The following is a 25,847-nucleotide window of genomic DNA, read 5'->3' on the forward strand; positions in this document are numbered from 1 at the left end:
AAATTCCCTAACGCAGCGTCTATCGTTTAATCGAGGAGGAGTACAAATTATTTTCTCCATATTCTTCTCTGAGCACGAGACTATTCCGCGTTTACACGGAATGAAAAAAAACGAAGGAAAATCGCAAGGAATTTAATTCAAATTCTTGAGGAATAAAACGTAACGCGATAAATATCTAGCAAGTAGAGGCCATGTAACGGTTGGCACGCTTCCACATCGGCCAAAATAAATTACACCGTACAAAAGAAACGTCATTCTAAATTACAAGGTTTATTAACGAGCAAATCGCTTAATGTATCTAAGCAAAATTGCCAAGTTAAAATGTACAGCGACTACCGAAATCTACAGTTATCGATAAAACTAGGTCTAAGACTGCGATCCATCTTCGATCATCGAGAACCGAATCGAGGAGGAACGTGTCATTAAGAAATCTGAAAATCGATCGTCACTCATCGAGTACTATCGTTTCGTATTTTTCCAGTCGGCAAAGTACTAACAGCTACCACTAATGTAGAGTGCTACCGTTCCGATGCGGCAGTCACTTCGTTTGCCCGAACTCCGAAATTCGTGGATAAACTCTGGCCTTTCTACGAGCGTACGTTTCCAGGTAATCTCTGCCTACGATTCTCTCCTTCTGCAATTGTGGCGCGGTAGTACCAAGGATATCTGAGTATAATTCTTCGGCAGTTTTTACTGGCGGGGGGCTGCAAGGATCCGGTACTTTCGCTTTTCTCACTTTCGCCATTTCTTCCTTCAGTTCCTCCATTCTTATATCCCCTTTCTCTTCTTTGCCTGGTTCTTTTGGTTCATCTGCCGTAGATTTCTTTACCACTCTTATTTTTCTGGGACGTCGCTTCCTAATTTTGAGCGAAAAAAAAAATCGAAGTTTTACAAATTTTGATAAACATCTTTTTGCGATCAAGTTGGCGTATGTATTATCGGTATGTATATGTCGGAGATGAAAGGTCACCGGGGCTTTCCTTTGGAATTCTTCGGAAAACCCCCAATATTTTAGCCTCTATAACTTAACTCGATTATAATTGTTCGAGATTTGTGATAATGAACTTGGGCTCGAGGCGACAACAAGTCGCTGAACGTAGCCGCGGTCACGGGATGAACGTTTTTACCTAATATAGGGATGGAGTAATTCTATAGCTCTCCTTAAAAGAAATAGTTGTAGCGGCACGCGACAGTAAACATTCCAACGGTTTCTGCCCCGTGGCTCGCCACACACAGACCCTATTCTTCGGGCAAGATGATTACCAAATGTAGATGCATCTTCACAGTACATGTTCGGCTAGCCTGAAGAGCCGCTATAAATCTTAGGATTTAGTTAACTAAAGTCCTTCAAACAGACAAACAGTCTTTGTTCCAACTACGGGAAGATAGGGGAAATCTATTTTTCTCACGAACGACGCTTCCCGCTAGCAACTTTCCCTCAAGGGCGGCTAACCACCTTCTCTAACCACCAACATGGAAATTGACCAATTAACAGCAACGTCAATTTCCCTCACTTTCCGAATGAAGGCATCTCTCCACGAATCCGATGATCTCGTGTCCTTAGACACACTCCATCATAGTTTTCCTCTGCAGCATCATCGTGACGGAAAGTCGTCATTCTCTCGTGAGGTCGTATTAGCGAGTTACTTAGCGCCTTTACGCTCGGTGGATATTCCATGTTTTAACAAAGAGTTAGTCCAGTAATACTTGTACCGTACATAAGCAAGTTGAGTACAACTTGGACTTTGGAGAAAAGCGTATTTTGTTGTCCCGTTGACCGCGGATTCGTTATTGAACCTAGGATCATTGTCATTAGCTTCTGGAGTATCTAATTACCACGGTTACTTGTCAAATTCTGCAATAATCGTATTTGCGCTAGTCAATGTCTTCTCTATTGCATAACAACAATGTGTAATCCAAATGAAGATTCGTTTCACGCCCCTAACCCTAATCATAATGTGAACCCGACATATATATCACTTATAATTCGGAATTGTTGCTTTACATGTAAAGTCGATGCAAATTTGTTACGCGGAAAGATTAATTTCCCTTTGACTTCGAGAAAAATGTAAGAAAAGTGTAAATCAGTATTTTTCTACGGATCCTGCAATTTCGAAACTTGTTCGTAAAAAGCACGAGAGAAAACAGGAAAGAAATTTCGATTAACTTTTTCCCGAGATCGATGTTTCCGACCTTTCCTGAGAAAAGAATGAATAAAAGTTTCTCATGAATCAACAATTCAAATAGCACGTTATGCATAACAAAAAGAGCCAAACTTTACATGTATCACGCAAAATTCGCGTGTTGATGAATCACTTGTAATTGATGCACGAACCAGATCAAAATCTCTTCTTTTTACGTTCTACTATCATGGTAGAACGATGAATGTCCGAGAAAAAATTGACAATTTTGATAACCGCGTGACATCGGACACGAAAACCTCGGTTTCAGTGAAAGTAAATTGCTTGTTCAAAATACCAACCGTACACTGGACAATAGCATCTTACCTGACCTTCACGGACAATCGGATAGTGCGCCTCTTCCACATTTCTCTAGCTACTTGAATCTCTGCCTTGGCCTTCAAGACATCCTCCCAGAGCTGCGTAGGCGGAGCGCGCATTTCCCTAAGCACATCGCCTTTCATCCTACGGCGTCTCCGCCTATCCGTCGAGGATCTAATAGAAACGGTAGAATCCTTGTCCAAAGTCGATTTTTTCTTTTCTTTCGGTTTCTCTTCCCTTCTTCCTCCCATGCTGGGTCTCCAGCAACAGACTTTCGGTTTGCAAATCTCCCCTTCGCAAGTCTGTGGCAGCACGAAGAGTCGCTTGCGCTTTTTCCTCTTCTTTGTCTTCTTGTCTATCTTTAAACTGAGATCCGGTAATACGTCCTCCCTCATCGATTGTATCGAACGTCGTACCGATAGTTCAAAGAGGGATATCGGTTCTTTCCAGGTTAGTCTTTCCGCTTTTTGAATTCCAACGGGCTCCTTTGACACAATCTTTTTTGCAGTCTTCTTCGTTTCGACGGCGACGGAACCGCGACCGCGACTGACCGAAGCTGGTCGCGAGGATTTTCGCTTTTTTTCGGTTTTCTTCGTTGAGGCAAATATATGTACAACAGGAATTATGTCTGGGTTGGTCTCAAGCGCGTAAGCTTCCACACCCTAACAAACGAATAACGTTTAGATAAATGTTCGATGAAGAATAGTCGATCCACTCTTTTGGCGTTTTCTAGTCTTATATGCTAAATTCAAAAACAAAACGACGTTGATTCCTATTTCTAGCTTTCATTTAAATCGAGTTTCGACGCAAGGTTTCATTCTTCGCTTGAATGGAGTGAAACTTTCATTTTTACATTTTTTTGGAAGCGTTTCGTTTCGACATCGTTACGCATATCAATGGGGGTCTCATTTTCCTAAAAGGTTTTCATTATCACATCGTTCCGACATGATAAATTTAATCCCCTTGCTTTTAAAAGGTATGAATCTGATTATTTTAGTACGAGTTTAATCCGAAAGTTTAGCGCTAATAAATTTGACACTCGACGAAAGTTTATTTTCTCATTTCGAAATCTTTCTGAATTATCGCGCACGAGTTATGTTCGATAGTTTTTAACTTTTAAAATAGATTTGAGTCACAGTTCGCGGACAATTTTCCGCTAAAAACCATAATTCAAGTAAGATCGACCAATTTCGTCTCTACTCGTTTATCACGTTTACCGCTTTGTAGAAATCTCGTTATATCAAGACAATAGAAATCCGAACGTCAACATTCTAAGATTTATAGAAAGTTGAGACGGATAACGGAATATTGAATCCACTGCATTACTTGTTGTACAGCGTCAAAGTATCTTCTCTCAGCCTCTGAAATCTGCAAACCATTGTCTCGAGTCTTCTTCTTTTCCTTATATACAGTTCTCTCTCGATCCCTGATCGTTTTAGAGTTCGGCTCCCTGCCTTTCGCCTTTCCCGATATTTTCTTTGGCCCCTTAAATTTGTTCTTGATTTTAACGTTTGCATTATAATCCTCAGCCGCCATCTTCTGCGTCAATTTGATTTCCTTTAACCGTGAATCCACTGCCTTCGTAATTTTTGAGCATTTGTCTAAGCACTGGTAAAAAGATCGTCTTTTCTCAAACTAACAAAAATGTTTACGATATAAAAAGAATTACGCGTGTTATTTAACTACCACATAGAAAATAAAAAGAAAAAAAAACTTTATCGTTACTTGCAAGTGCAACAGACATTTGGAGATACAATTTGGAAGTTTAAGAGCGAATCTTGTGTTTATTTCGCGTTATTCGGAAGAATCTCGTCATTGATAAGGCGCATTTGGCTAAATAATGATAAAAAGAATAGGCTGTACGCTTACCTCTGAAAGGACACCTCTGTCCTTTTTGTCGAACGACTGAAAGAAATCCGTTGGTTCGACCAGGAATACCTTACCGACGTAGTTGCCAATCGCCAAAAGAGCAGTTTCTTCGCACGGCGCGAGAGAAGTTAGCTTTTCATCGCATAACTGCAACGTGAAAACTGGTTCCCGAAGAGTTTGAAGAATGTCCCAGACTAACAACTGTCCAGAGCCAGTCGTTACGTAAAAAACAGAGTGCCTTGTCTTGTTCCAGCAGCCACCAGTTGGGTATTCTCGTAAGAATCTATTAGTGGAACAATTACATAAGTCAAATTTACGAAATAAGGATTTTATCGCATCTTTTAAAAGGATCTTGTATCATTGTCCCAATATGGCGTCGTTTGAAAGAATATTTAATTCGTACAGTGAATTTCCAAATTTGCTGTCTCCGTTATCAGGATTTGAAAAATTAAGTAGAAAATTCTACGATTAAATACGACAACGAATGTCCTCTTAATGTACCGGCGAAAATAGAACAGATGAAATTAATAACACGCGAAAACTAACATACGGAGTGGAAAGCAGACAATCTTCTCTGGTGTCTTCCGCCCAGATTCGAGCTCTCCAATCCCCGACGGTCATAAATATCGATGGATTGAAGACATTTCGATCGACTGACTTGACCGCACCAAAATGGCTTGTGAACCTAATCGCCATTTTCTCTGCATTCGATCTCGCTTTTCTCGATCCCGTTAAAATAACGCCGTTCTCCAAACCAAACATAAATTTCGCGCCCACCATCGGGCCGAAATTCAGGCATGAAACACCGATCGCGTGGTCCATGTTTGGCTCGTTTGGATTCTCGAAATCGATCATGAGAATTTCGGTTGGTTGTTGGAGATGTCGCGTGTCCCACCACATCGCACAACCGTCAGTCGACGTCGAGAAAAATTCCGTATTACTTTTCGATGGTAACCACTTCACCGCGTTCGCGAATTCCCTGAAAAATTAGTCGTTATAATATTTAGAGATTAAACGAATTTCTATTTAAATTCCGTTTTCTTAGTCGAATTAAAAACGTGTTGAACTAGCAAAGATACCGAAGCTATCGTTTCTGCGAACATTCTCTATATTGCTCGGTATAAAGATAGAAGCGAAACTCAATAAAGGGAACCTTCGCACTAGGAACACATTCGACACAAAGCAAAATGAAACCTACGAAAAACATCCTGCGGACTCGAGTTACGGTGGTTTACGGATAAACAACGGAGACATAGAAATTTCTCGATATTAAGACTCGGAGTAAAACATTCTCTCGAGTAAATGTTCACCGACGAACGAACACTAAAGGTCCAGGAGAAGTCTTTGGAATTTTGTCCGATGTCGTCGCTTACCTGTGACTGTATTGCAAATTAGAGTACTGTACAGGCGTATTCCCGGTCCTGATATCCCAGTTACAGACTTGGCCCGTCATAAGACCGCTGGCAAGGACGGAAGGATCTCGAGGATTAAATTCACAACACACGCACGGTGTAGGAGGCTGCAGGCTCATGTAAGGTTCGTTCGGATTGTCTGTTCGTAGGATGACAGAAGCGTTTCATAATCCGGATTATGCGGAAGAAAAAAAAAAGAAGTCTGCTATCTCGAGTGATTTTCATCAATTCTTTTGAGCCGCATCGTGACGAATCTTTGCGTGCCGCGTCGACCGAGCTAGTTGGATTTAAATGTCGGAGCGTGACTTTCATACACGTTACGCTCTTTCATCGGTATATGTGGATGGATACGATATTTATGAATGGAACATATTATATGTTATTTCGTGTTCTTTTTCAACTCGTGTCGAAGAATTCTTTTCACTATTGCAAACAATTTTATCGAGATTATACGAATACAATGGCGTAATTAATCCTTAGTTACGATATAGCGCGACACGAAGAGACCAATACCCAACGGTAGATTATGTGTCGAAGCTATTGGTCTAGCGGTTAAAAACCGGCGGATAGGCAAGAATCCGAGCGGTTGAAATCCGGAAGAGCTCGTATCTCGTCACGGTTCCTCCCTCCCTATCGTGAGTGTCTACAATCTACACGACCTATTCTAAGGGATGCAAAGTGATGCAAATGCCCCATGATCTTTCTAATGCGGCGAAAATGGTGCCGGAGGGCTAAGATAGGAAAGCATAGTGAAGCTTTTCTTCTACCTACCGACCTGCCAGATGTACAGCTTTTTACTGTAATCTGGCACCCTCCCAAAGTCCAAGAAGCAGTAAGATACCACTATCCTGCTGCCAGAATCCGGAGACCAGGAGATATTGGTCACCGGCCTCTTCGGTGTCTCTGGATCATTGTACAAGTTCACGGTTCTGAAAAGCGATTTCCAGAAAGTAATCGTTTCAAATATTACACCGCCTTTGCATTTCTGGCACGACAGCGATCGAATGACAAACCGCGCCAGATAAGCCCCAAAAACTAAAGATTGAAATCATCACTGACTAGGAATCGATTTAAGGGGATGATTTATCGCAATGATACGTTAATCAAGTTTATAAGGAATATAAATTTGTTCGTAGGTTGGTCCACGTTATTGAACTTCCGAGATTTTGTCTAAGCTGTTGCGAATATCGTAAGTTATGTCATTAATTCTCCTTGAATTTTATACTGGTAAACATAGCTTAAAAAATGTACTTTAGTTGCAACTTTATAACAAACTTTAGTTGCAGAATTATAATACGTATAATAAAAATATGAAAGATTAATTTCTGGTTGTTTAAGAAAGTTAATAAGTTGCTTTCGAAAGAATTTTAGAAAGACTTTTGATTAGTACAAAGGAAATTGATCGACAAAAAGTTATTGATTATGTGAGAGACCAAGTCGTGTGATATGTAGAAGCTAAATCGGATTTAATTTTAACGTCACTCACCTAAAGCCAAAAGGTTGTACCAAGGGCGTTGGTATCATATTGTCGAAATAATATTCGTGAATGTTCACCGTGCCATTCTGAAGAACATAGTGCTCCATCATCTGCGAGAAAATTTAATTTAACCTTCCTCTTAATTACCAATACAGTTGCAAAAGTTGAACGATTCTACGATCCTAATAAGAATCGATGCCACTTAGGACAGTTAATATGAAAATCTTATCGCCTGTTCGGAGAATGAAATCACTTCAATGACTAACAAATAAACGACTAATAAATAATAACAAATAAATTACAAGAACAAAACACTAACGAATAAATAAGATGAAATTTAAAGATTTGTTTTTATTTTTACTTTCGTAAATATAGAAGTTCCTGTTAACTGATTAATGGCCCACCAATTTTCTAGTGTGCTCGGTGGACTAATGATTTACCTGAAACAAGTAATGTAGCTTCGGTGCCCAATTGTCGTCCTTTTCGATCCTTCGTCGAAACCTCATGGTGGTTTCTTCGTCTCGCGGATTGATATCCTTCGGCCATCCGCCCTCGAAGTGAAACATTCCGCTCTTTTTCGTCGTTTTACTGTCCGTTTGAACCTACATTTCGACGAAAGTTACGCCAGAGAAGAAAATCTAGAAAATCTAAGGCAAATCGAAAGATGCTTTCGACCCAACCAACCAATCAATGAATAATTTATGTGACATCTTCACGATTTCTCACGAATGTATCGTGCAAACGTAGCGATTTCACGGAAAAATCGTTTCAACACTCTAATTGATATTACACGCGCATCCTAGCATTCCATGCTTGTTAATAGATAAATTATCAACCGTACACTTGTGCCGATTAATCAGTATGCATAATACGATGTTCGACACGATCGAATAACGATTACCCTTGTGCTAACTCCGCACCGATTATAAACACATGAAACTTTTTCAAAGGAACATTATCGTGATTAGTCAGCTTTGAAGAAACATATTTGAATTTGAAAAACGCACAGATGGAGAACGACTGATTGCGAGTTGAAATTTTTCACCTGTGATTGGATCGATGTAACGTCTATTGATAAAACTGCGTCCTGCTTGGTTATATGTGTTATTGGAGATGCCGAGAAAACTATAGTCTCAGATAAAATTGCATGCTCGATGCCTCAAGTAACAAAGTTTTCGGTGGATTTACGCGCCTTCGTTGAGTCGTTTCAAACTGACTGAATGCTTTCGACAAGTTGATACCGTTTTTGTTATCGTAACAGGGAACGAGCATAGACTTTTTGGGATAAATATAAACTTCTTTGTAACTTTCCAAGTAACAAACAATATTGATTCTTCAGTTTTCGCGCTTCCTTGGATTTCCCTTGCTCCTTCGGACTTTTTACGCTTGTTTTCGTTCCTTTGTGAAATAAGGAAAATAAGGATCTTTAACCCGATAAAACACCAACACAAAACATATCCGATCCACGGATTCAGTTGCCTGTTTTGCAGAGGCGAAACGTTCGCGAAATTTTCGCGTTACATTGTCAAACTTTATCTCGACTTTGTTCTTAAGCTCTGTGAAAACGAAATTGAATAAATTACCCGGGATATTGACGGACATAATAACGAGTATCGAGCTCACGCTTCGAATTTATCGTGGTATAATTCGTTAAAATATTTTTATTCTCACGGTTCAATATATCAATTTCTGTTTACCCTGCTCTCTCTTATACACAGAAGTATTTCATTCCCTTTTGAGCTATTCCCTGTAAAACACCTTATACAATTTCATCTATTCATTGCCAAAAATCTCATTTTTCAATATTGACACAGAAACTATTGACAAATTCAATGGTGAAAAACAAACAGATTCCTCCCCTAGCATTGGTTTCGATTTTTCACCGAATTTCCGGAACACTAGCCAAAATGTCAGGCGTCGTTTAAGTCGTTAATAAAACGGTTAAAGCGAGGCTCGTTAATCATCTCATGCAAGGTAAGAACTAATGACATCGTGGCTCAGGTTACATCGCTCGTAGCGTTACCATTTTCCAAAAGAAAAAGGAAATCCTATATCAAGATCAATAACAAAGGTATAGGTCTCGCGTGTGTGACGTCGATTCAGTTTGGTGCACACGTAGATGCAGATGCGCTGAATACATCAAACCAAAGTCAGTTCGACCAGCACCGTAATCTCTTTAATGACGTCAACCTAACCTCGTGCAATGCCAATTGCTTCGAGTGCTGCACCTCGACGTGACAGTGACTCCTCTTGATATAGTCGTTCATATCGGTAGGGTTTGGATGGATAATGGCATCCATTTGCGGCCCATGCACATCGAACATGCATTGCTTTCCGAACTCGGTGCGCATTTTCACGTATACCCGTTTGATCTCCATTCCTACAGGATGATCAAATCTGCGTAAATTAAAATTTTACGATACGATTTGACAGCATTTGCTTTTAAAATTATTTCAGTTTCAATTACATATATAAGATACTATGAGAAAAGTTGTTTATATGCATATAATATATATATATTAATACAGATGATGATGATGATGATGATGATGATGATGATGATGATGATGATGATGATGATGATGAACGGGGATAATTTAGTGTACATAAATGTAAATGCAGAATCTTTACGTTTCTTCGAAGAAATGTCGGCGTAATTGACTCAAAAATTATATGTTCGAGATTATTTAATTGTTTCAAAATAACGTTACTTAAATAATGAGTTTTCAAACATTTCATTAAAGCGATTCTCAAGCTTGTATTAACTTAACAAAAAAAGGCAGCGCTCCGTGACGTGTCTAACCTGATTTAACGGAAGAAACGCAGCCTTTGGAAAAATCATACGTCGAGAAGAGCTCCGTAACCTTTTTCTCTGTTGGCGAAAGAGCGCGTCAGAGTGGCAAAAAGCGACGCGATAATTCGCGGGTCTGTAACGGCGCTCGCTACGCCGACTGGGTTCACCGTCGAAAGAGAAGACCGGCAGCAAGTGCTGAAAGATTCATGAATTCACCAAGCGAATAAAGTTCCAGGCGGAACGATATTTGCCTTGTTTCGACAAACACCCGAGAATTCGACTGAGAACATTCACGCGTGCAAACGCCCTCGAACGGCGTTCTCTCCCTTTCTCGCGCCAAGGATCCTCTTTACGTGTGAATCGAGCATAAACAGAACTTAGCGAGGACTCGGGGACGAGGCAACAGTCCGATCAAACTTATCTCACGGGGATCAAACGCGTGGCTTTGACGCCGCTTTATGCTCGAATATATCGCCACAATCTTGTAGACCTTCGAGTTGATCGTTTAACCGTTCATGTACCATCTCGACTCTGATCTGAAGTGCGCTCAGACAATTTATCGGGTAAACTTCGTTCCGAGGCTAAATATCTCGAGATGGATAACTGTAAAACCGTGCAATTACAATTTAAAAATTATCTAATTTTGAAGAATTTTACAAACGCTTCTCTTTCAGGAATTAATGCTGGATCGTAACGATTCTACTTTTTGTCGATTTGAAATGGCAAAGACAATTGGCGAATTTCAATACAGCATGGTAATTAAGACGTTTTTTACCTCAATTATCCTTCGACGTACCGATGAAAACGTTGAAGTAAGGGCCGTCAATTTTATACGTTATAATTCTCAAATTAAATCACACTACTTAAATTTGATTCAAGTTGCGAGCCACAAATTTATTAAATACAAATTAAAGTTTCAGATCATATACACATTCAGATAGAATAACGGTTCCATCTATCGAAAAAAACGAAACGTTGCATTGCAGCAATGAAAACGAAAGCTCGATACGATTCGTGAACCCTGTTTGTTTTTGTCAATAATTTTTCCGGCCGAATCATAAAACCATTGATTCTTCTACTCAGCAATCTGTAAAACTGACCCGATCGACGAGAAAAGGGAGGACGGCCGACAGAAGATTGCAATCAAGGCTCCTCGATTCTTTGCTAATACTTACTTCATCAAGAACCGCTGATGCAATCATTCTGTCTTAACGAATCGATCGTTTCAGATTATTGAGCTTCGTTGCTTGCGCGTGTTCCTTGCATTCGCATCACGCTTTCCACGATAAAAGATCTTCCTCTCAAACTTAATGCTAGAATATGTCGCCGAAGGAAGAAACTGTCGAAAATTGTATTTTACTCGTTAACTTTCTAGTTTCTCGTTTCGGATAAACAATTTTATCCATGAAATTAATAATATTCTTAATTATGGCTTTTTATTGCCATTTTTTTTACCATCCTGTCGATCTTTTTAAAATCTGTCACTATTAAAGATTAAATACTAATTAAGGGAATGGACAGTTTAAAGGCAATGTGGTTTTGTAAATAATACTTCGTTAAGTATCGATAATTTCAAAAACGACGTAATATAAAATTACGCAAGAGCTTGGCCTATTTATCGGTCGCTGGCTGCCTATAATGAGGGAAATTACCGTACAATTCACTATCCTCGATTAATGTATAATAATTTCTGGAAAACGAGCTGAACGCGCGTTTGATCAAAATTTCGCGGTGATACGCGGAAAGTAATTTCTATCTATCGACCTCCGCTTAATCGTAAATCAAATTTGCGGGTGGCTCGTCTGTGCAAATCACGTAAGAGTTTACCTTGGACCAGGCTTTATCCTCGTCAATATAGCGAAAATTGCCGGGTTCCTGCATGAAAGCAGACCGTGACAAAAGGCTCCCTCTAATTGCCTTCGGCCGAACATCGAGCAACTTTGATGCTCCATAGGCACATGTCCAATTTATTTCGGAAACAGAGAATTCGCAAAAACTAGTACACATCATTCTAATTTATTTTCTTAATGAAAGTAATACATGGCTAGATGAAGACGGCAAAAAGCTAAGATTCTAAGAGTTGAAATTATTCGTGAAACTTTGCACATGAACTTTCTTCACCAACGTCTGAATTTGTATTAAAATCCTACGTAATGTATAAAAGGCTCTACAGTTTAGAGGACGTATAAAAAGTTATTTTTCAGGTTTTTACATTTTTTCTTCGAGTTCAGTGACTGTTTCTTTGTCTTAAATCCTATTTAAGAATCAATTAGTATAGTTATATTTTCATTTTGGACCAACCATTTTGATTGTTCCTGTGCACTGTCGCTATTAATTAAAGCGCCGATTAGCGTTCCGGCTGGTTCACGATAAAATCGAATAATTATGAGAATACTGCCAAGTAGAAACGCTACTGCAGAACATCAGGAATCCGATGTACTGTAAAGCCGGTATGACGAGTACCAATGGTAAATGAGTTCCGTAGGAACGCAGATCCACACCGCTCGAACAGATCGACACGGAACATTATCCTAGCATATGTACGTGCTAGTTTGGAGTTTGACAAGCGACGATTCTGAAATTTCCATCTGGAAAATCCGATGGCTCGCCATGCTCATAACATCGAAGCTAAATCCGAATTATGCACAGCCATACAAAATATCAAAATATCTTTTTGTTTTACAACACCACTTGCACATTTTCCCTCACTTGCAATTGTTATTTATCAACATATGTCATTTATTTCATTTTATTTGCTCGCATGCGCGTTGTAGGTGATTCTCGCTGTCACAAAACGAATCTCCACTACCGCTGTTACAAGTTCTCTGCCGTGACTGTTACCGCGAATATTTCGTGTTGACCCGAGGAATTCTTAACATTGTTTGGCCTCTGCGTTCTAACGTTTGTCCTTTTTCGATCGACTTCTTTCTCTCCTTCTCATTCTCTCTGTCGCCCGGCGCTTCACGATCCCTGCACGCGAAAGCCTGATAAACCGTTGCTCTCATCAGCTAATGCACACGTACGTATGTACATCCGGTTTGTCGATTTCCTCTGGTCGTCAATCAAGCGTACCGTGAAGCGAGAAAAAGGATTTTGATTGTTTCGGCCGGATCTTTTTTTCTCGACTCGGCTGGATAAGCCAGCGAAATCGGAATCCGAACGGAGAGATCGGAATCCGTATCCGAGTTTTGGTTTTCCCCAGAATTCCCATCGTGCTTGTTTACACAGCGCGGTACCGCCGTGACCATCGAAGCAGCTTTATGGCTGCAACATTCCGTCGATTGGAAGTATTGTATCAGGCTGGTAATTCCCGTGTTCACTAGTTCAAAGGTTAATTCAGATCGAATCACAGGCTTTGAACTAACTTTTTAGATTAATGTGCGCGTTCAGGAGGATGCTGTTATTAAACATTGACTATTCGCGGATACGCTACAGTCGGAATTAAAATTTCAGAAAGTGAAATTGCCGGAAGATAGTTGTTAAGAAATTACACTTGCTGAAAAAAAGATAGATTCGATCGTTGTAACAACAAAAGGACATCTTTTTACTTATCAATGTTTATTAGTTATTCTTCGTTTCTTTCAAATGTAAAATATCTCAGTTTAAAAAATACGTTTTCACAAACATACGAAAAATTAATTACATTCCTTTTTCTTACTTTTTACTGTTCTAAATAATTCATAATTAAATGTCATAAAATTTCGTAAAATAAATTCCTTATATTATATTATCAAAAAGCGCGCTATTATTAAAGCGCTAGTAAAGTATTAGTAAAGCGCAAGCGATAAAAACGAAATAAATTTCGGTTCCAATGATCGATACGTACATATATTGATTATAAAAAACCATTCGATCTTTCGATCGCCGAATAAAAGTTCCAAATTCGTAACCGATTTATCAAAAAAAAAAACACGGAAGTCTCTTGTATTCGTTTTTGAAGTACGCAGTCCTCGAGTCTCTGAGGAGAAAAAATTATTAATCGATAATAAATACGAAGCGTCCCAATTCTCTGTGACAGACGATTCGAGAATATCCAGACTACCAGGCACTTAGGCTTTCAACCGGAAGCCGCAAATTACGTAGCCACTTTATATCGATGCGTTACCGTCAACCTGGACATGCATAATTAATCAGAAGATTATTACTTCGATGACTGGTCGAAATACGCGCGACTCTCTTCCAAAATCTCCTCTCGACCATCACTCTTTCCGTGCATTCTCCCTCTAATTTAATCTTCCTCTACCTAACCGAAATCAAATTTGCTCTTCATAGCTTTTTCTCGCGTGATGCGTCTGCTTTCGAATATTTCTCGTGAAACCCGATTCTTTCGATTTGATCGTGCCTTCGAATAAAAAAGATACTTTTCCATGATACGATATTTAACCAGCAACATGTAGCGCTTACGGAAGTAACAAATTTGCAAGGAAACAAGTTTCTCGCGAAACAAAGTATACTTCCTAGAAAACGTTATACTTTTTCTCAAAGAAATAGATGCAAGAAGTTGGAGACTGTACCTGATTTCCATAGTACCGCCGTCTAACCGAGTTTTTATTCGTTCGATCTGTCGGTTATTAATAAATCCTTATATCCCGTGCATTCTTGAGAAATTCCAAGTTCTAAGAGGACAACGAGCGAACGAACGAACAAGGAGAATCGCCTTTGTAAAGAGACGAGAATTCTGAAAACTTTCTTCGAACTGTGCATCATAAGTCCGTCAATTCATCCGTTGAAATTCCAGATGGATTATCTTCCGTGTTTTCCAGCCCGTCGTGTTCGCTTAACTTTGTAAGAACATTCTCTTAAACTCAGGCAATAAATGGAAAACTGACTGTGTGGCCCTTGAAGATCCTGAGTGACGAGAAAAACGACAAACTCTATCGAACTTCCATTTTGCCTTATCCCTTTTTCTCGCTGCTCGCTCGTTCCTGTAACTTCTGCGTGAAACGTGTGCGCGAAGCCACCTGTTTCTAAGCAGAATTTGATGCAGTTACCGAAAAGAATAACCAATGAATCTCGACGGGAACAGGTCTACGCGAGCGTAAAAAAAGTTTCTGTTGGAAACGTTGAACGCATCGTTTGCTCTATGGTTTCGTTCAACGAATGCGTAATAACGTCGAAACAACTTCCGTTGAAAGAAAGAAGGAAAGTTCTTCGATCGAGCCAGCTTGGATTTCTTCCATGATAAAACTTTTCGACGAGATTGTTTGTCCTTCCTGTCTGCTTTCCGAACCTGCTGGGAATATCTCGAACACGAGCGACAAATGCTTCGGGCTGATCCTTTTCCACAAAGATGTCACTTTGAATTCTAACGACACAATACCGTTTGTCGATGTACAGATGAATTAAACAGTTAGCTCCTGGATTTCCGGGCAAAGCTCCTCTTCGGAGGAGAAATCTTTTTCCGGTTCTTCTTGGTTTTCAAGATGCTTCTATGACGTGAAAGAAAATTTTTAAACGATTAATATTTTCTGTTCCCGGACTCCTCGTCAAGCGTCTCTTCGGAATACATTCTCACGAACGCAGTGGATATTCGAGGATAAAACACCTTCCTGCTGTGCTGTTCGTCGTACTCCTGAACTTTTTGTTTCAGCAAGTTCCACAGTTCCATCTGTTTCTCCTTTTTTTCTATTTCGATCTCCTCTTCCGTCAATTTCAACTTTTTGAATTTACGCAAGCTCTTTTTTGGATGAATTTTCGTGTCATTTTTTTTTCCGAATTCCACGACCGACTCGTCCGTTTTGATCAAATGTTCCTCAGCTTCCTCCTGTCGCTCTTCCGTCGTTTCCAGCTTGATTTCGGGCAGTTTCTTGGGCTCCTTCTCGAGTTTCCTCTCGACGGCCCAAGAGGCGAGCTTTCTTGCGATTGCAGTTTCCTGCCAAGCACGTATTTCCTTCTTGGCTTCAACCAGTTCTTTTCGAAGTACGTTCGGCGGAGTATTCTTCAGCGCCAAGATTTTTCTCTTGAACGCGCGCGAAGGTTGAGGAATTTGAACGATATAATCAGTTAATCGTCTGAACCACTTATTATCTATGATGAACGATCTGCTTTTTTCGGGAGATTCTTCTACCACTTCGACCGTTTTCTTCCTTCTTTTTGATCTTCTTTTCTCTGCAATGACAAATTCATTCTTTCAATAATTAATCATTAACTAGGAAGATTAGCACGCAATGTGTAACCCGCAACAAGTAATGCTCCAAATACTCGCATAAACCTAATTTCTCGATTATCTTAAACGAATCTAAATTACAAATTCCCGTTGAGATCGGTATCTTTGTGCCGCTTTGTTTTTGTACCTACTGTACATTGATGTATATTGACGTACTGTACGTTGACGCTAATTAAGATTCCTTCGACCCAGAACAAACTATTCCGCGCACGCGATCCTTCATCCGGACTGTAATTAATACTACCAATTTATAGTCGCATAGCTTAGTGTCGCATAGACCCAATCGTTCTGCGTAATTCTGAAGACCACGCAATATTATTTCATTTTCATAGCCTCAAATTGATTCCTGATTGACGTAACATAAATAAGAAAATCCGTTGTCCCATACAGTATTCTTCAGGCCGTGAGATCATTGTAATATGAAATATCTCAATTTACATACATAGCAGAAACGAAAAGAAGAATCGACGTATCAAACACTGGATCAAACGCTTAAGATTTTACATGGCAAAAAGGAGAGGAAAAATGCCAAAATTGCTTTCACGGTCGTCGTACATAGTCAATATGGAAATAAATCCCGCACGTGCGAGAACCAACGCTGCCATTAATTGGAACACCAGCGGTTGTGAATATTTCTCTACGCTTAGTGCATTCGCCATCACGCGATAAGACAATATTTCCCTCTATGTGCTAAGCTCCTCGCGCTTGCGAAACAAGATTTATCGACGTCGCGCTATTTTTCTATCATCGACAAAAAATGCAGAGAAAAAAGACATAGACGATGCATAGTGTACTTCTGCTAAACCGCGGTAAATCTCGTGAATTTAAAGATTTCAACGAATGTGGGAAACGTACCAATCGAAACGATTAAGGAATTGAGCGTTCGAACAAGGCTACATGGAATTAATCGAATGTCACGTATAAAAAATTTATATTTAATACGATTCGTACTCTGTAAAATTCACTCTGAAAGTTTTATTGATATTATCGGTCAAATCATGCGAGAGAGCCTTTGCAAGTAAAAATCTCGCGCCGATATCAATGAATCAGTCGGTTTTGACAAAACTAAAACACGTTCAAACACCTGTAACGTTTTTAGAAGCTTACAATTTACACCCAGAAGCCTCAAATAGCCTGAGTAGTTCATTTTTCTTCGACCATTCGCGTAGTTACTTCCAATCGAAGTACCACACACAACGGAACCACCGAGTTTAACTCTATGAGCCACAGCAACGGCAGCAACGGCGTAGTACCGCCTGGGAGACCAACGAGTCTCCACCCCGTTACTTTTATTAACTTCCAGATCGTTTAAGTGGCTTCCGACGCGTTATTCCGAGTTAATTGTAACTAACGGAGAAACTCGACGAGAAGAGGAGACTTGGGAGTGGCGAAATACCGGAAACGCGGGACGGAATTAATTCGCTAGGAGTGTACCGTAATACGGCCGCGACAGAGCGTACACCTTGTTTGCAGTTCCCCTCGTACCGCGATTGTAGAATTTACAAGTGACTTACAGTCGTAGCGACAACTCAAGAAACTTTTGTAAAATTTCGCTACTACGCCGAAAGCCGAGCTATGAAATGAAATTCTCTGGAAATTATTGAGCAGGTAGCTTCCAGGCAATTGTAGGAATTCTCCTTGGCTCTTCAGTGACCCCTTCGTGCGCGCCAGTTACGCTTCCTGACTCATTGCGAAACAGCTACCGAAAGATTATTCCCAGAAATTAAAATTAATCGAAGAAACAGCTGACTACTATTGCCAAGTACGTGTCCTTTTTTAGTTAATTTTCCTTTAAAGCGACGACAGATGCTTTTATCGTTAATTAGTCCATGCTCGAACCTAACTTCCAATTAACCTAACGCGCAAATACATCGACCAAGAATAACTAAACATGACCATTCTCCAAGACAAAGAACAATTTGGATCTTGTTATTGACATTCGGAATTTATACTCCAGAGCTCTTCTCCGACTTGGTAAAACATTTCCTCCCCTTGATATATTCCGATTTTACAAATTACACGACAAGTTAACCCCTGTTTATCGCGATCCAGGTCATTTCCAGATACGTGTTGAATAATGTTGCGATATAGGAAAAGCAGAAAAAAAGGAACGAACGTATGATTTTAGAGAAATCGCATTTCGTGTAAGCAATTTTTCATACTTCTGATTAGAACGGTCTTACCTTCCATATCTGCGCAACAAATTTCCGGCTTGCACACCTGCTTCGCACAACTATTTCTCAGGATCTTCTTCACTCGTTGCTTTTTATCCTTTATCCTTATCGAATCTAGATCGACGTCCACAATATCTTTTTCTTCTTCCTTTTCTCCGATCTTCGGTATGCTTCTTGCAGTCCTTATTCTACTTTTGAACCTTTTGATAGATCGTTGTTTCTTCACGTCTTCTTTCTCGGATTCTACCTCCATTTCCATGTATTTCGTTACTATTCTTTCCTTTAATATTTCCTGCGCTGCTTGCACGTCAGCTTCGTCGAGTTCCATGTATCGCGCAGATATCTTTTTTAAAAAAACAGATCAACTTACTTTTGTCGATACTTGATAAATTTTTGATCGTTTGGTGATAAAAGAAAAATACATAGAATCTAGAATATACGACGCGGCATGCTAATTTACCTGTTTTATTTTATCGAAATATTCCATCTGCACTTTGTTGTGTTCAGGATAGGTCATCCTAACGTTAGACTTTCCTTTCGGTTTCGAGGCTTTCGATTTCTTCCGGTCTTCCAGTCTCTCTTTCTCCATGGAGGTCTTTTCTTTCTTTCTATCCTTCTCCTTCTTCTTGCTTTTCATCTTTGACTCTTGTATACTGACACCTTTGGAGACACGATGACCCAGACGTATTTCTTTCAAACGACTGTCAATCGCCTTTTCGTATCGACTACACCTTTCCAGATACTACAATAAGGACAAAACCACGTTACCGATATTTTCGAATTCGTCTACTCGACGAGATGGCCGCCCTTGGAATTTCCGCCTTTCCTCGCTAAACTCATTGTAAAATTTTGAGGAGCAAGAGCGAACTAAACTAAAATTTCATGAAGTGTGAGACAATGAGATTCGGTAGGAAGAACACCGTTTAATTAGAACATCTGGTAATTAATGAAATTCAGCTCACTGATTTCAATGACCATTATCAAAAGGTGAAGCAAGGTAACGAGAAGAAAGCGTAACAGAGTCTTTAAGTAAACTGACAGTATAACTAGAATCTTACGCTACTCAAAGCGGCTTTGTCTTCTTTCGTGAACGTTGCAAGGTCTTCCGTACACTCCAGTAGGTATACATTACCGTTACTACTTCCGACAGCAAGAAATGCATCCTCTTCGTGGGAGCTAATCGCTGTCAGGCTATCGTTACACACGTGAATGTTAGTCAATGGTGTCTTGATGCCTGCCAATATATCATACGCTTCCAGTAAGCCTTCTTTATTTATGGTGAAGAATACGGAGCATCTGGCTTTACTCCAGCAACCACCGCTTAGATCGATGTATTTGTCACTATACACGTAAAAATACAAAAAATTTCTATCTCGAAGAAACGTACAAAATATCAATTGGTACAACATTACTGTATACGGTCGTACCTAGTACAGAGCAAATTTCCTTCCTTCGTGTCATCTGCCCATATATTGGCCGACCAGTTACCAATGGTTAAGAAATTCTTCGTATAAATCGGATTTCGGTCGATCGCGATAACCGGTCCCGTGTAACATTGGAATCTAATCGCCAATTTTTCCACGAGATTGCTGGTTCTCCTATTTACATTCACAACCATACCGTTCTCGGTACCAGCTAGGAATTTACTGCTCATCGTCTGTTCAAACTGAAGAGCAGTGATACCGACCGCTTTGTAAATGTCTGCTCTTTGTGGCTGTTTGAGGTCCATCACTAAAGTTTCTGTTGGCTTTTTCATAAATCTGGCATCCCACCACAAAATTGTGCCATCGGTAGAACAAGAGAAGAAGTCGGTGTTAACCTTGGAAGGGATCCAAAGAGTCTGAGTCACTGGATATCTAAGAATGAACGGCAGACAAGAAGAAAGAATCGTAATTTTACTTTGGAGAAATACAGAAATTCGATGACGCTGCACCGTTACGTTGTAGGAAGAAAACTGCGGTTAGTCTGGTTCCCGATTTTGTGAAATATCGACGATATTTTGTATAATTTTTTAAAGACTTTATTTCGATTTCATTCCATTTTATGAAAATTCTATATAGGAAGCTTTAATTGGAAAAGTGACATAAATGCATTTTTTCCGAAAAATAAAACTACGAGATAACGATGATACGCGAAATCCATATTTATCCTGTATACAAGATGTTTGACATATATACATGTGTACGTTATTAATTCTCAATCAAACTATTATACCTGTGACTGGTGTAAGGATGAGACGTTTCCATAGGTTTTTCATTGCTTCGAATATCCCAGTAACACACTTGGCCAGATATTAGACCACTGATTAACATCACAGGATCGCGAGGATTGAATTTAACTGTCGTTAGATGGAAAGGTGGTTTCAACGTGTAGAGAGCTTTATTGGGATTCTCTGCATAAGACGAAGATTATACGTTTTTATAGAAACTAAATCGTAATGTATTGTACGACAAACAATTTAAAAGGTTCAATGTCTGTGCGTGTGTTGTACATATTAACCGAATTAATCACTCATATATGGATTATTTACCAAATGTCCAGCTGGACATATTGTAAAGTACAAATTAAGAAATAAAAAGAAAAAATATATGGATAAAACGCACACGTACTACAACTAATAAAATACAATTTTTCTGATGGCATCTTCAAATACCCTATTAACACTCGGCTACTTAATGATACGAAAATATTTCATGAACGAGAAGAGATAGCAAAATGTTTACAATAAAATTGCGAGACGTCCAAATTCAACGAAATGATCTAAAACTTGGTTGTATGTACGAACGGACATACACAAAATCGAATCGATGAAATACCACCTCTCATCGAAGTGCTCTGGCAAATAACGTCGACTGAACACGGTTTGTCACCAAATTACATAAGGAATAACCAAGTACCGAGGTTCCATACGTAGGAGTACGGACTCAAGTCGGCCGAAGGCTGCTCAGATTCCGGAAACCCGTACGCAACGGCCAATCGATCAGAGTAGTTCGGAGACCACGATATATCTTTGATTGGTCTCACCTTCGTCTCCGGATCCTCGTACAAGTTCACTACTCTGAATTTGAAAAGGAGGAAAAAATACGAGATTTCGTTAATTTACTAATTATTGTATTAATTAACGATTAGAGTACTATTATATTATGACGTTCATTCGTAAAAGAAAAATCCATCCATATTTTCACATTTTACACTTACGGTACGTTATGTGTGTATGATATGTGCGTATTACATAGAGATTTCAAATATTTAATGAAAAGAAGGAAAAACGAACGAAATGATATCACGAATTTTTGGAACACAGCGAGCATATATCACCACACCGATGTTATCACGACAAAGCACAGTTCGATCGTTAATTTTATGAGCCTGCGGATTTTCATTGCCAAATCGATAGCGATAGCCCGCTGCACTTTTTGCTTGCAAATTTGTGTCGGGGTTTTGAACGGATAATCGTATGGTTAATGAATTTGATGGAATTACGCGTTAAATCAACGATCGCTTTGTTGACTTACTTAACTCGTTGTTAGAATTTAATGCGTTCAAACCAGTTCACGGGAGACATATCTCACGTCCTTAATTTCGAATATGTTAATATGATTTTTAATAGGTACGTAAATATATCGAAGCAAAATATTTCGTAACATTTATTGTGAAATGTACCTGATATTGTTGTCCTTGATCATAGGTGTCACGATCAAATCGTCGAAGAAATTCTGATAGATATTGATGGCATTGTTTTGAAGTACATAGTCCTCCATTGTCTAAATACCCATAAAGTGATATTATTTTAACGTATGTGTGGCATCATGGACAGATTGCCTAAGAAATATCGGGTGAACCATAAACAATGTTGCGAGAAAGCCTAAGTGCCGACAGGCCAAAAGGGTCTGGAAACTTCAATGAGCCGAGCGGCCCATCAATGTGTCCTCAGTCCTTCAGTCGAATAGTTACACGGAAAAAGGCCTACGTGGCTATAACCGCGGACGGTTACGGAACACGTACGTGGTGGGACTATGAGAAAAGATAAAGAGATACTTAAGGAAGAAAGATGAATGAACAGGGAGTCGTTAACTGAGAGTCGAGTTGTGAGTGCAGTCGTTAACTAAGAGTCGAGTTGTGAGGAGTCGAGAGTTGAGTTGCCGAGTTGTCATAAGTTGTGAATTATCCATTTAGATGTCCTTAGTTATAACACATTACTATATTTAGTTCACGTTAAATAACCATCGTTTCCTGTTTAATTTAAGGTAATTAGGGCGTGATAGTGATTGAAGGAACACTCGAATTTGTTTAACAATAAATGTTTATTAACGATAATATCTAATGAGTACACTTGACGTAAACTCGCGGTTGTTAAATTCAGTTCGCGGTTCGCGGATACAAGTTCAAGCTCGGATCAAGTACGATTCGACATCCGCTTTGAGTTCGGACGATGATTGCCGGAGAGGTCGAGGAACTCGGATTCACTCTAGCTACCAACTACCAACTATCAATTCGGACAGGCGACTCGCGACTCTTTTGCCTCACGATGATACTGCATAGGAAAACTATGATGGGATGTGTCTCAGGATACGAGATCATCGGATTCGTTGAGGAAGGCGTTGGTTCGGAAAGTAAGGGAAATGGACGTCGCTGTTAATTGGCTAAATTTTGAGTCGTTGGTTGGGAAAGGATGCTAACCACCCTTGAGAGAAAGTTGCTAGCAGGAAGCGTCGCACGTGAGGAAAGCAGACTTCCAGCATCTTCCCGTAGTGGGTGATAGGTATAGGAACTGTTGAGACAAAGACTATTTATTTCTTTGGAGGACCTTAGCTAAATAAATCCTAAGATTTATAGCGGGTCCTTAGGTTGGCTGAAAATGTTCTGAAGGAATGTATCGACATCTGGCAATCATCTTGTCCGAAGGATAGGGTCTTTGTGTAGCGAGCCACGGGACAGAAACCGTTGAAGCGTTTGCTGTCGAGTGCCGCTACAAATTCATTGTAAATAGATCTATTTATCAATAATCTTATCATATAGGTTAGAAATCATTGGAAACCCTAATTTCTAATATTTCTAAATAAATAAATCCTATATATGCAAATATTTTATATAATTCCCTCGAAACTTACAGAAAGCAAACTTCTCATGTTTATTGCCCAATTATCATCCTTCTCCACGCGTCGACGAAACCTTTGAACGACTTCGGCATCTCGAGCATTGACTTCCTTTGGCCAGCCACCTTCCGTATGATGTACTCCCGTATTTATCTCTATCCTTCTCATCGTTTGTACCTGAAACGAAGCACGAGATACACTGTGTTAGCATATAAAGAAAAATGTATAAAGGAACGATGATCAATTTCAGATGCATTGATTTCAAACGAGTTACCCTATACTACTAGCTACGACCGACGTTCCGTTAGGATCTAACCTAAAATATGAGAGCACTATGATTAAAGTAGTTTTGTTTGATTACTCTGATTGGCTCTTACTTCGTGGGCCGCATACTGTTTAGACAGTTGCACTTGGCGATGAGTGTACGGACGGTACACGTAATCTTGCATCAGTCTTGGCTCCGGCTGGATGTTTTCTTCGGCAACATGGTCGGTTCTGAAGACGCATTGCTTTCCGAACTGACATCGCGGCTTGATATACGTGTATTGCGTCAGCATCTTCGCCGCTGTCTTTCATTAGGTCTTGTAAAAGCATTTATAAGTTATGAAATAAAAAGAGTGCCAAAACTAAATTATAGAAAATTCTTGGTACACAGACTCTAAAAAGGACGATATTCTAAGTCGAACAGAAGATCGGAAAACAAAACAACTTCGTGATTTAACGCGTAGTTCAGTATCGTGCGTGCCATATATCGACGATTGCGTAGAATCGTCTATTACGCATAAAATATATACTATCGTGTCATTAAATAAATATTCGATTACGATCGATATTTAAAAACCTACCACTTCGCTACTTTAATTTACTTTAATCCTACAGCCGTTGTAAGAGAAACCCTGTTACCCTCGATACACTCGTGAATATTTCAGCACCAACCACAATTTCTCCGCCAATTTCCATTCTCTAGGAGATTCGAGCCCGTTGAGAAACCGTCTAGAACCACCATTGGCTGCTATTGGCCCTTTTAAAGCCACGAAAAGAAAAGGAGAACTTGCTGACGCTTTTATCCTACTTTCGGAGGCATCGTCGATTTCTTTTAGCCGCTAATTTCTTCTATTCAGTTTCCTTTCGCACATCAAAGATTCAATGTTCGACTGTTGCATTTCCGAATCCCACTTTATACAATTACTACCAGCAGCGGTGAGAGTTCTCGGCCCCACCGCTGCATTATCTCTTCGTGACCTTCTACAATTTCTGCCAGCCACACGCTACCCATCCGCTGGCGATTCGCTGGCGAAATCCGGCAATCAATGCTTTCACACGGTTCCGTAAATCGCATAAGCCATGCAGAGAGTCCTCTTCCTAGCAAATCATATTTGATGCAGTCCCGTCGAAATCACGATCGATCGGCTCGTGGATGTGGTAACGCATAAGCTAGAGTGAATGTGGGGCTGAAAATGATCCGGCACTAAAATTCGCTCGAACTATCTCTACCCATTTAGGTGCATTTACGTGGAAAATCAATATCCGCGTCGATCTCCGATGTGGAGTCGCTGCATACGCGTTCGGAACTAGTTCTTTTGATAAACGTCCCACGATGTACCACGATAAACATTCCAATTTGGAGTAATTCGATTAGTTAATTAGACCATCTCCTATAAATAATGAGAATATTCGGCGAGATTAGAGAAATTGGAGAATGGCGTAAGGAAAATTGAAAAGTCAGATTGATAAATTACTAAGTTGTTTCATAATTGATTTTGTTTTCACGAAAAAATAGAATGAACTACAGAACTCAAATAATAATAGACGAAGGCATTGTTCTAAATTTACAGCATACAACCGACTATTGATCGTAAATCAACGAAGAAGTTAGAGTAATCTTGATGGTTCGTGTATTTCCAGAAATAGAACATGGAACCCACTAATCAGTGTCATCGTGCTGATGGTATGGACTAGAAAGCTATTCCTAATCAATTAGCTCTGCTGCCATCAAGATCGAACGTTGTACATACATCCGCGTTCGTAAGTATCGGGACATTTTCGGAAAGTCGGATAAATCTAATTAATCATTTACAAATTGTACAAGTCTATAAGATAATGATTATTATTAATGGCCGTCAGACAATATAGAAATATTTATGAAAAGAATACTAGACATTTAAATAACGCTATAAATTATTTACATTACTGCTTTCAACTTAGTATTGATAGTATCTGATTATAGATTTATGTCCGCGTTAAACAATATCTTTTCGGAGGTTCGATACAAAAAATCTGAAAGAACGTAGCCGAAGGTTCGCATAGTTAATTCCGAGTTCAGCGGTCAGCATGACTCTCCATATTGTATGCACCAAC

The 25,847-nt window shown here is 39.6% G+C and overlaps 2 protein-coding genes across 4 annotated transcripts in view; one reads left to right on the forward strand and one right to left on the reverse strand.

The window, feature by feature from the left end:
* The window catches only part of LOC117243415 (furin-like protease 1), a 231,742-nt gene that overhangs the window by 159,787 nt on the left and 46,108 nt on the right, over positions 1 to 25,847 (forward strand). The window lies entirely within an intron of this gene.
* On the reverse strand, positions 15,512 to 24,046 carry LOC117243416 (dynein intermediate chain 3, ciliary-like). The gene is made up of 10 exons (XM_033510885.1): positions 23,867 to 24,046; positions 23,505 to 23,666; positions 22,057 to 22,157; positions 21,291 to 21,451; positions 20,608 to 20,785; positions 19,821 to 20,249; positions 19,452 to 19,734; positions 18,854 to 19,135; positions 18,403 to 18,736; positions 15,512 to 16,161 (listed from the first exon to the last, which is right to left on the reverse strand). The coding sequence occupies exons 1-10, from the start codon at positions 24,044 to 24,046 to the stop codon at positions 15,512 to 15,514; spliced, it is 2,760 nt and encodes a 919-aa protein (XP_033366776.1).

This window comes from Bombus vosnesenskii, unplaced genomic scaffold (genome assembly GCF_011952255.1).
Source record: "Bombus vosnesenskii isolate JDL3184/JDL3185 unplaced genomic scaffold, Bvos_JDL3184-5_v1.1 scf7180000013265, whole genome shotgun sequence".
Classification (NCBI taxonomy): domain Eukaryota; kingdom Metazoa; phylum Arthropoda; class Insecta; order Hymenoptera; family Apidae; genus Bombus; species Bombus vosnesenskii.

What these genes read in the sequence shown, in the direction of transcription:
- LOC117243416 (XM_033510885.1), bottom strand. Translation starts at nt 24,046, where the DNA reads ATGCTGACGCAATACACGTATATCAAGCCGCGATGTCAGTTCGGAAAG. An exon ending in CTCCTACGTATGGAACCTCG is followed by an intron (nt 20,786 to 21,290) that starts GTACTTGGTTAT and finishes CGTCTTATGCAG; the next exon opens with AGAATCCCAATAAAGCTCTC. An exon ending in ATTTCGATAAAATAAAACAG is followed by an intron (nt 18,737 to 18,853) that starts GTAAATTAGCAT and finishes TTTTTAAAAAAG; the next exon opens with ATATCTGCGCGATACATGGA.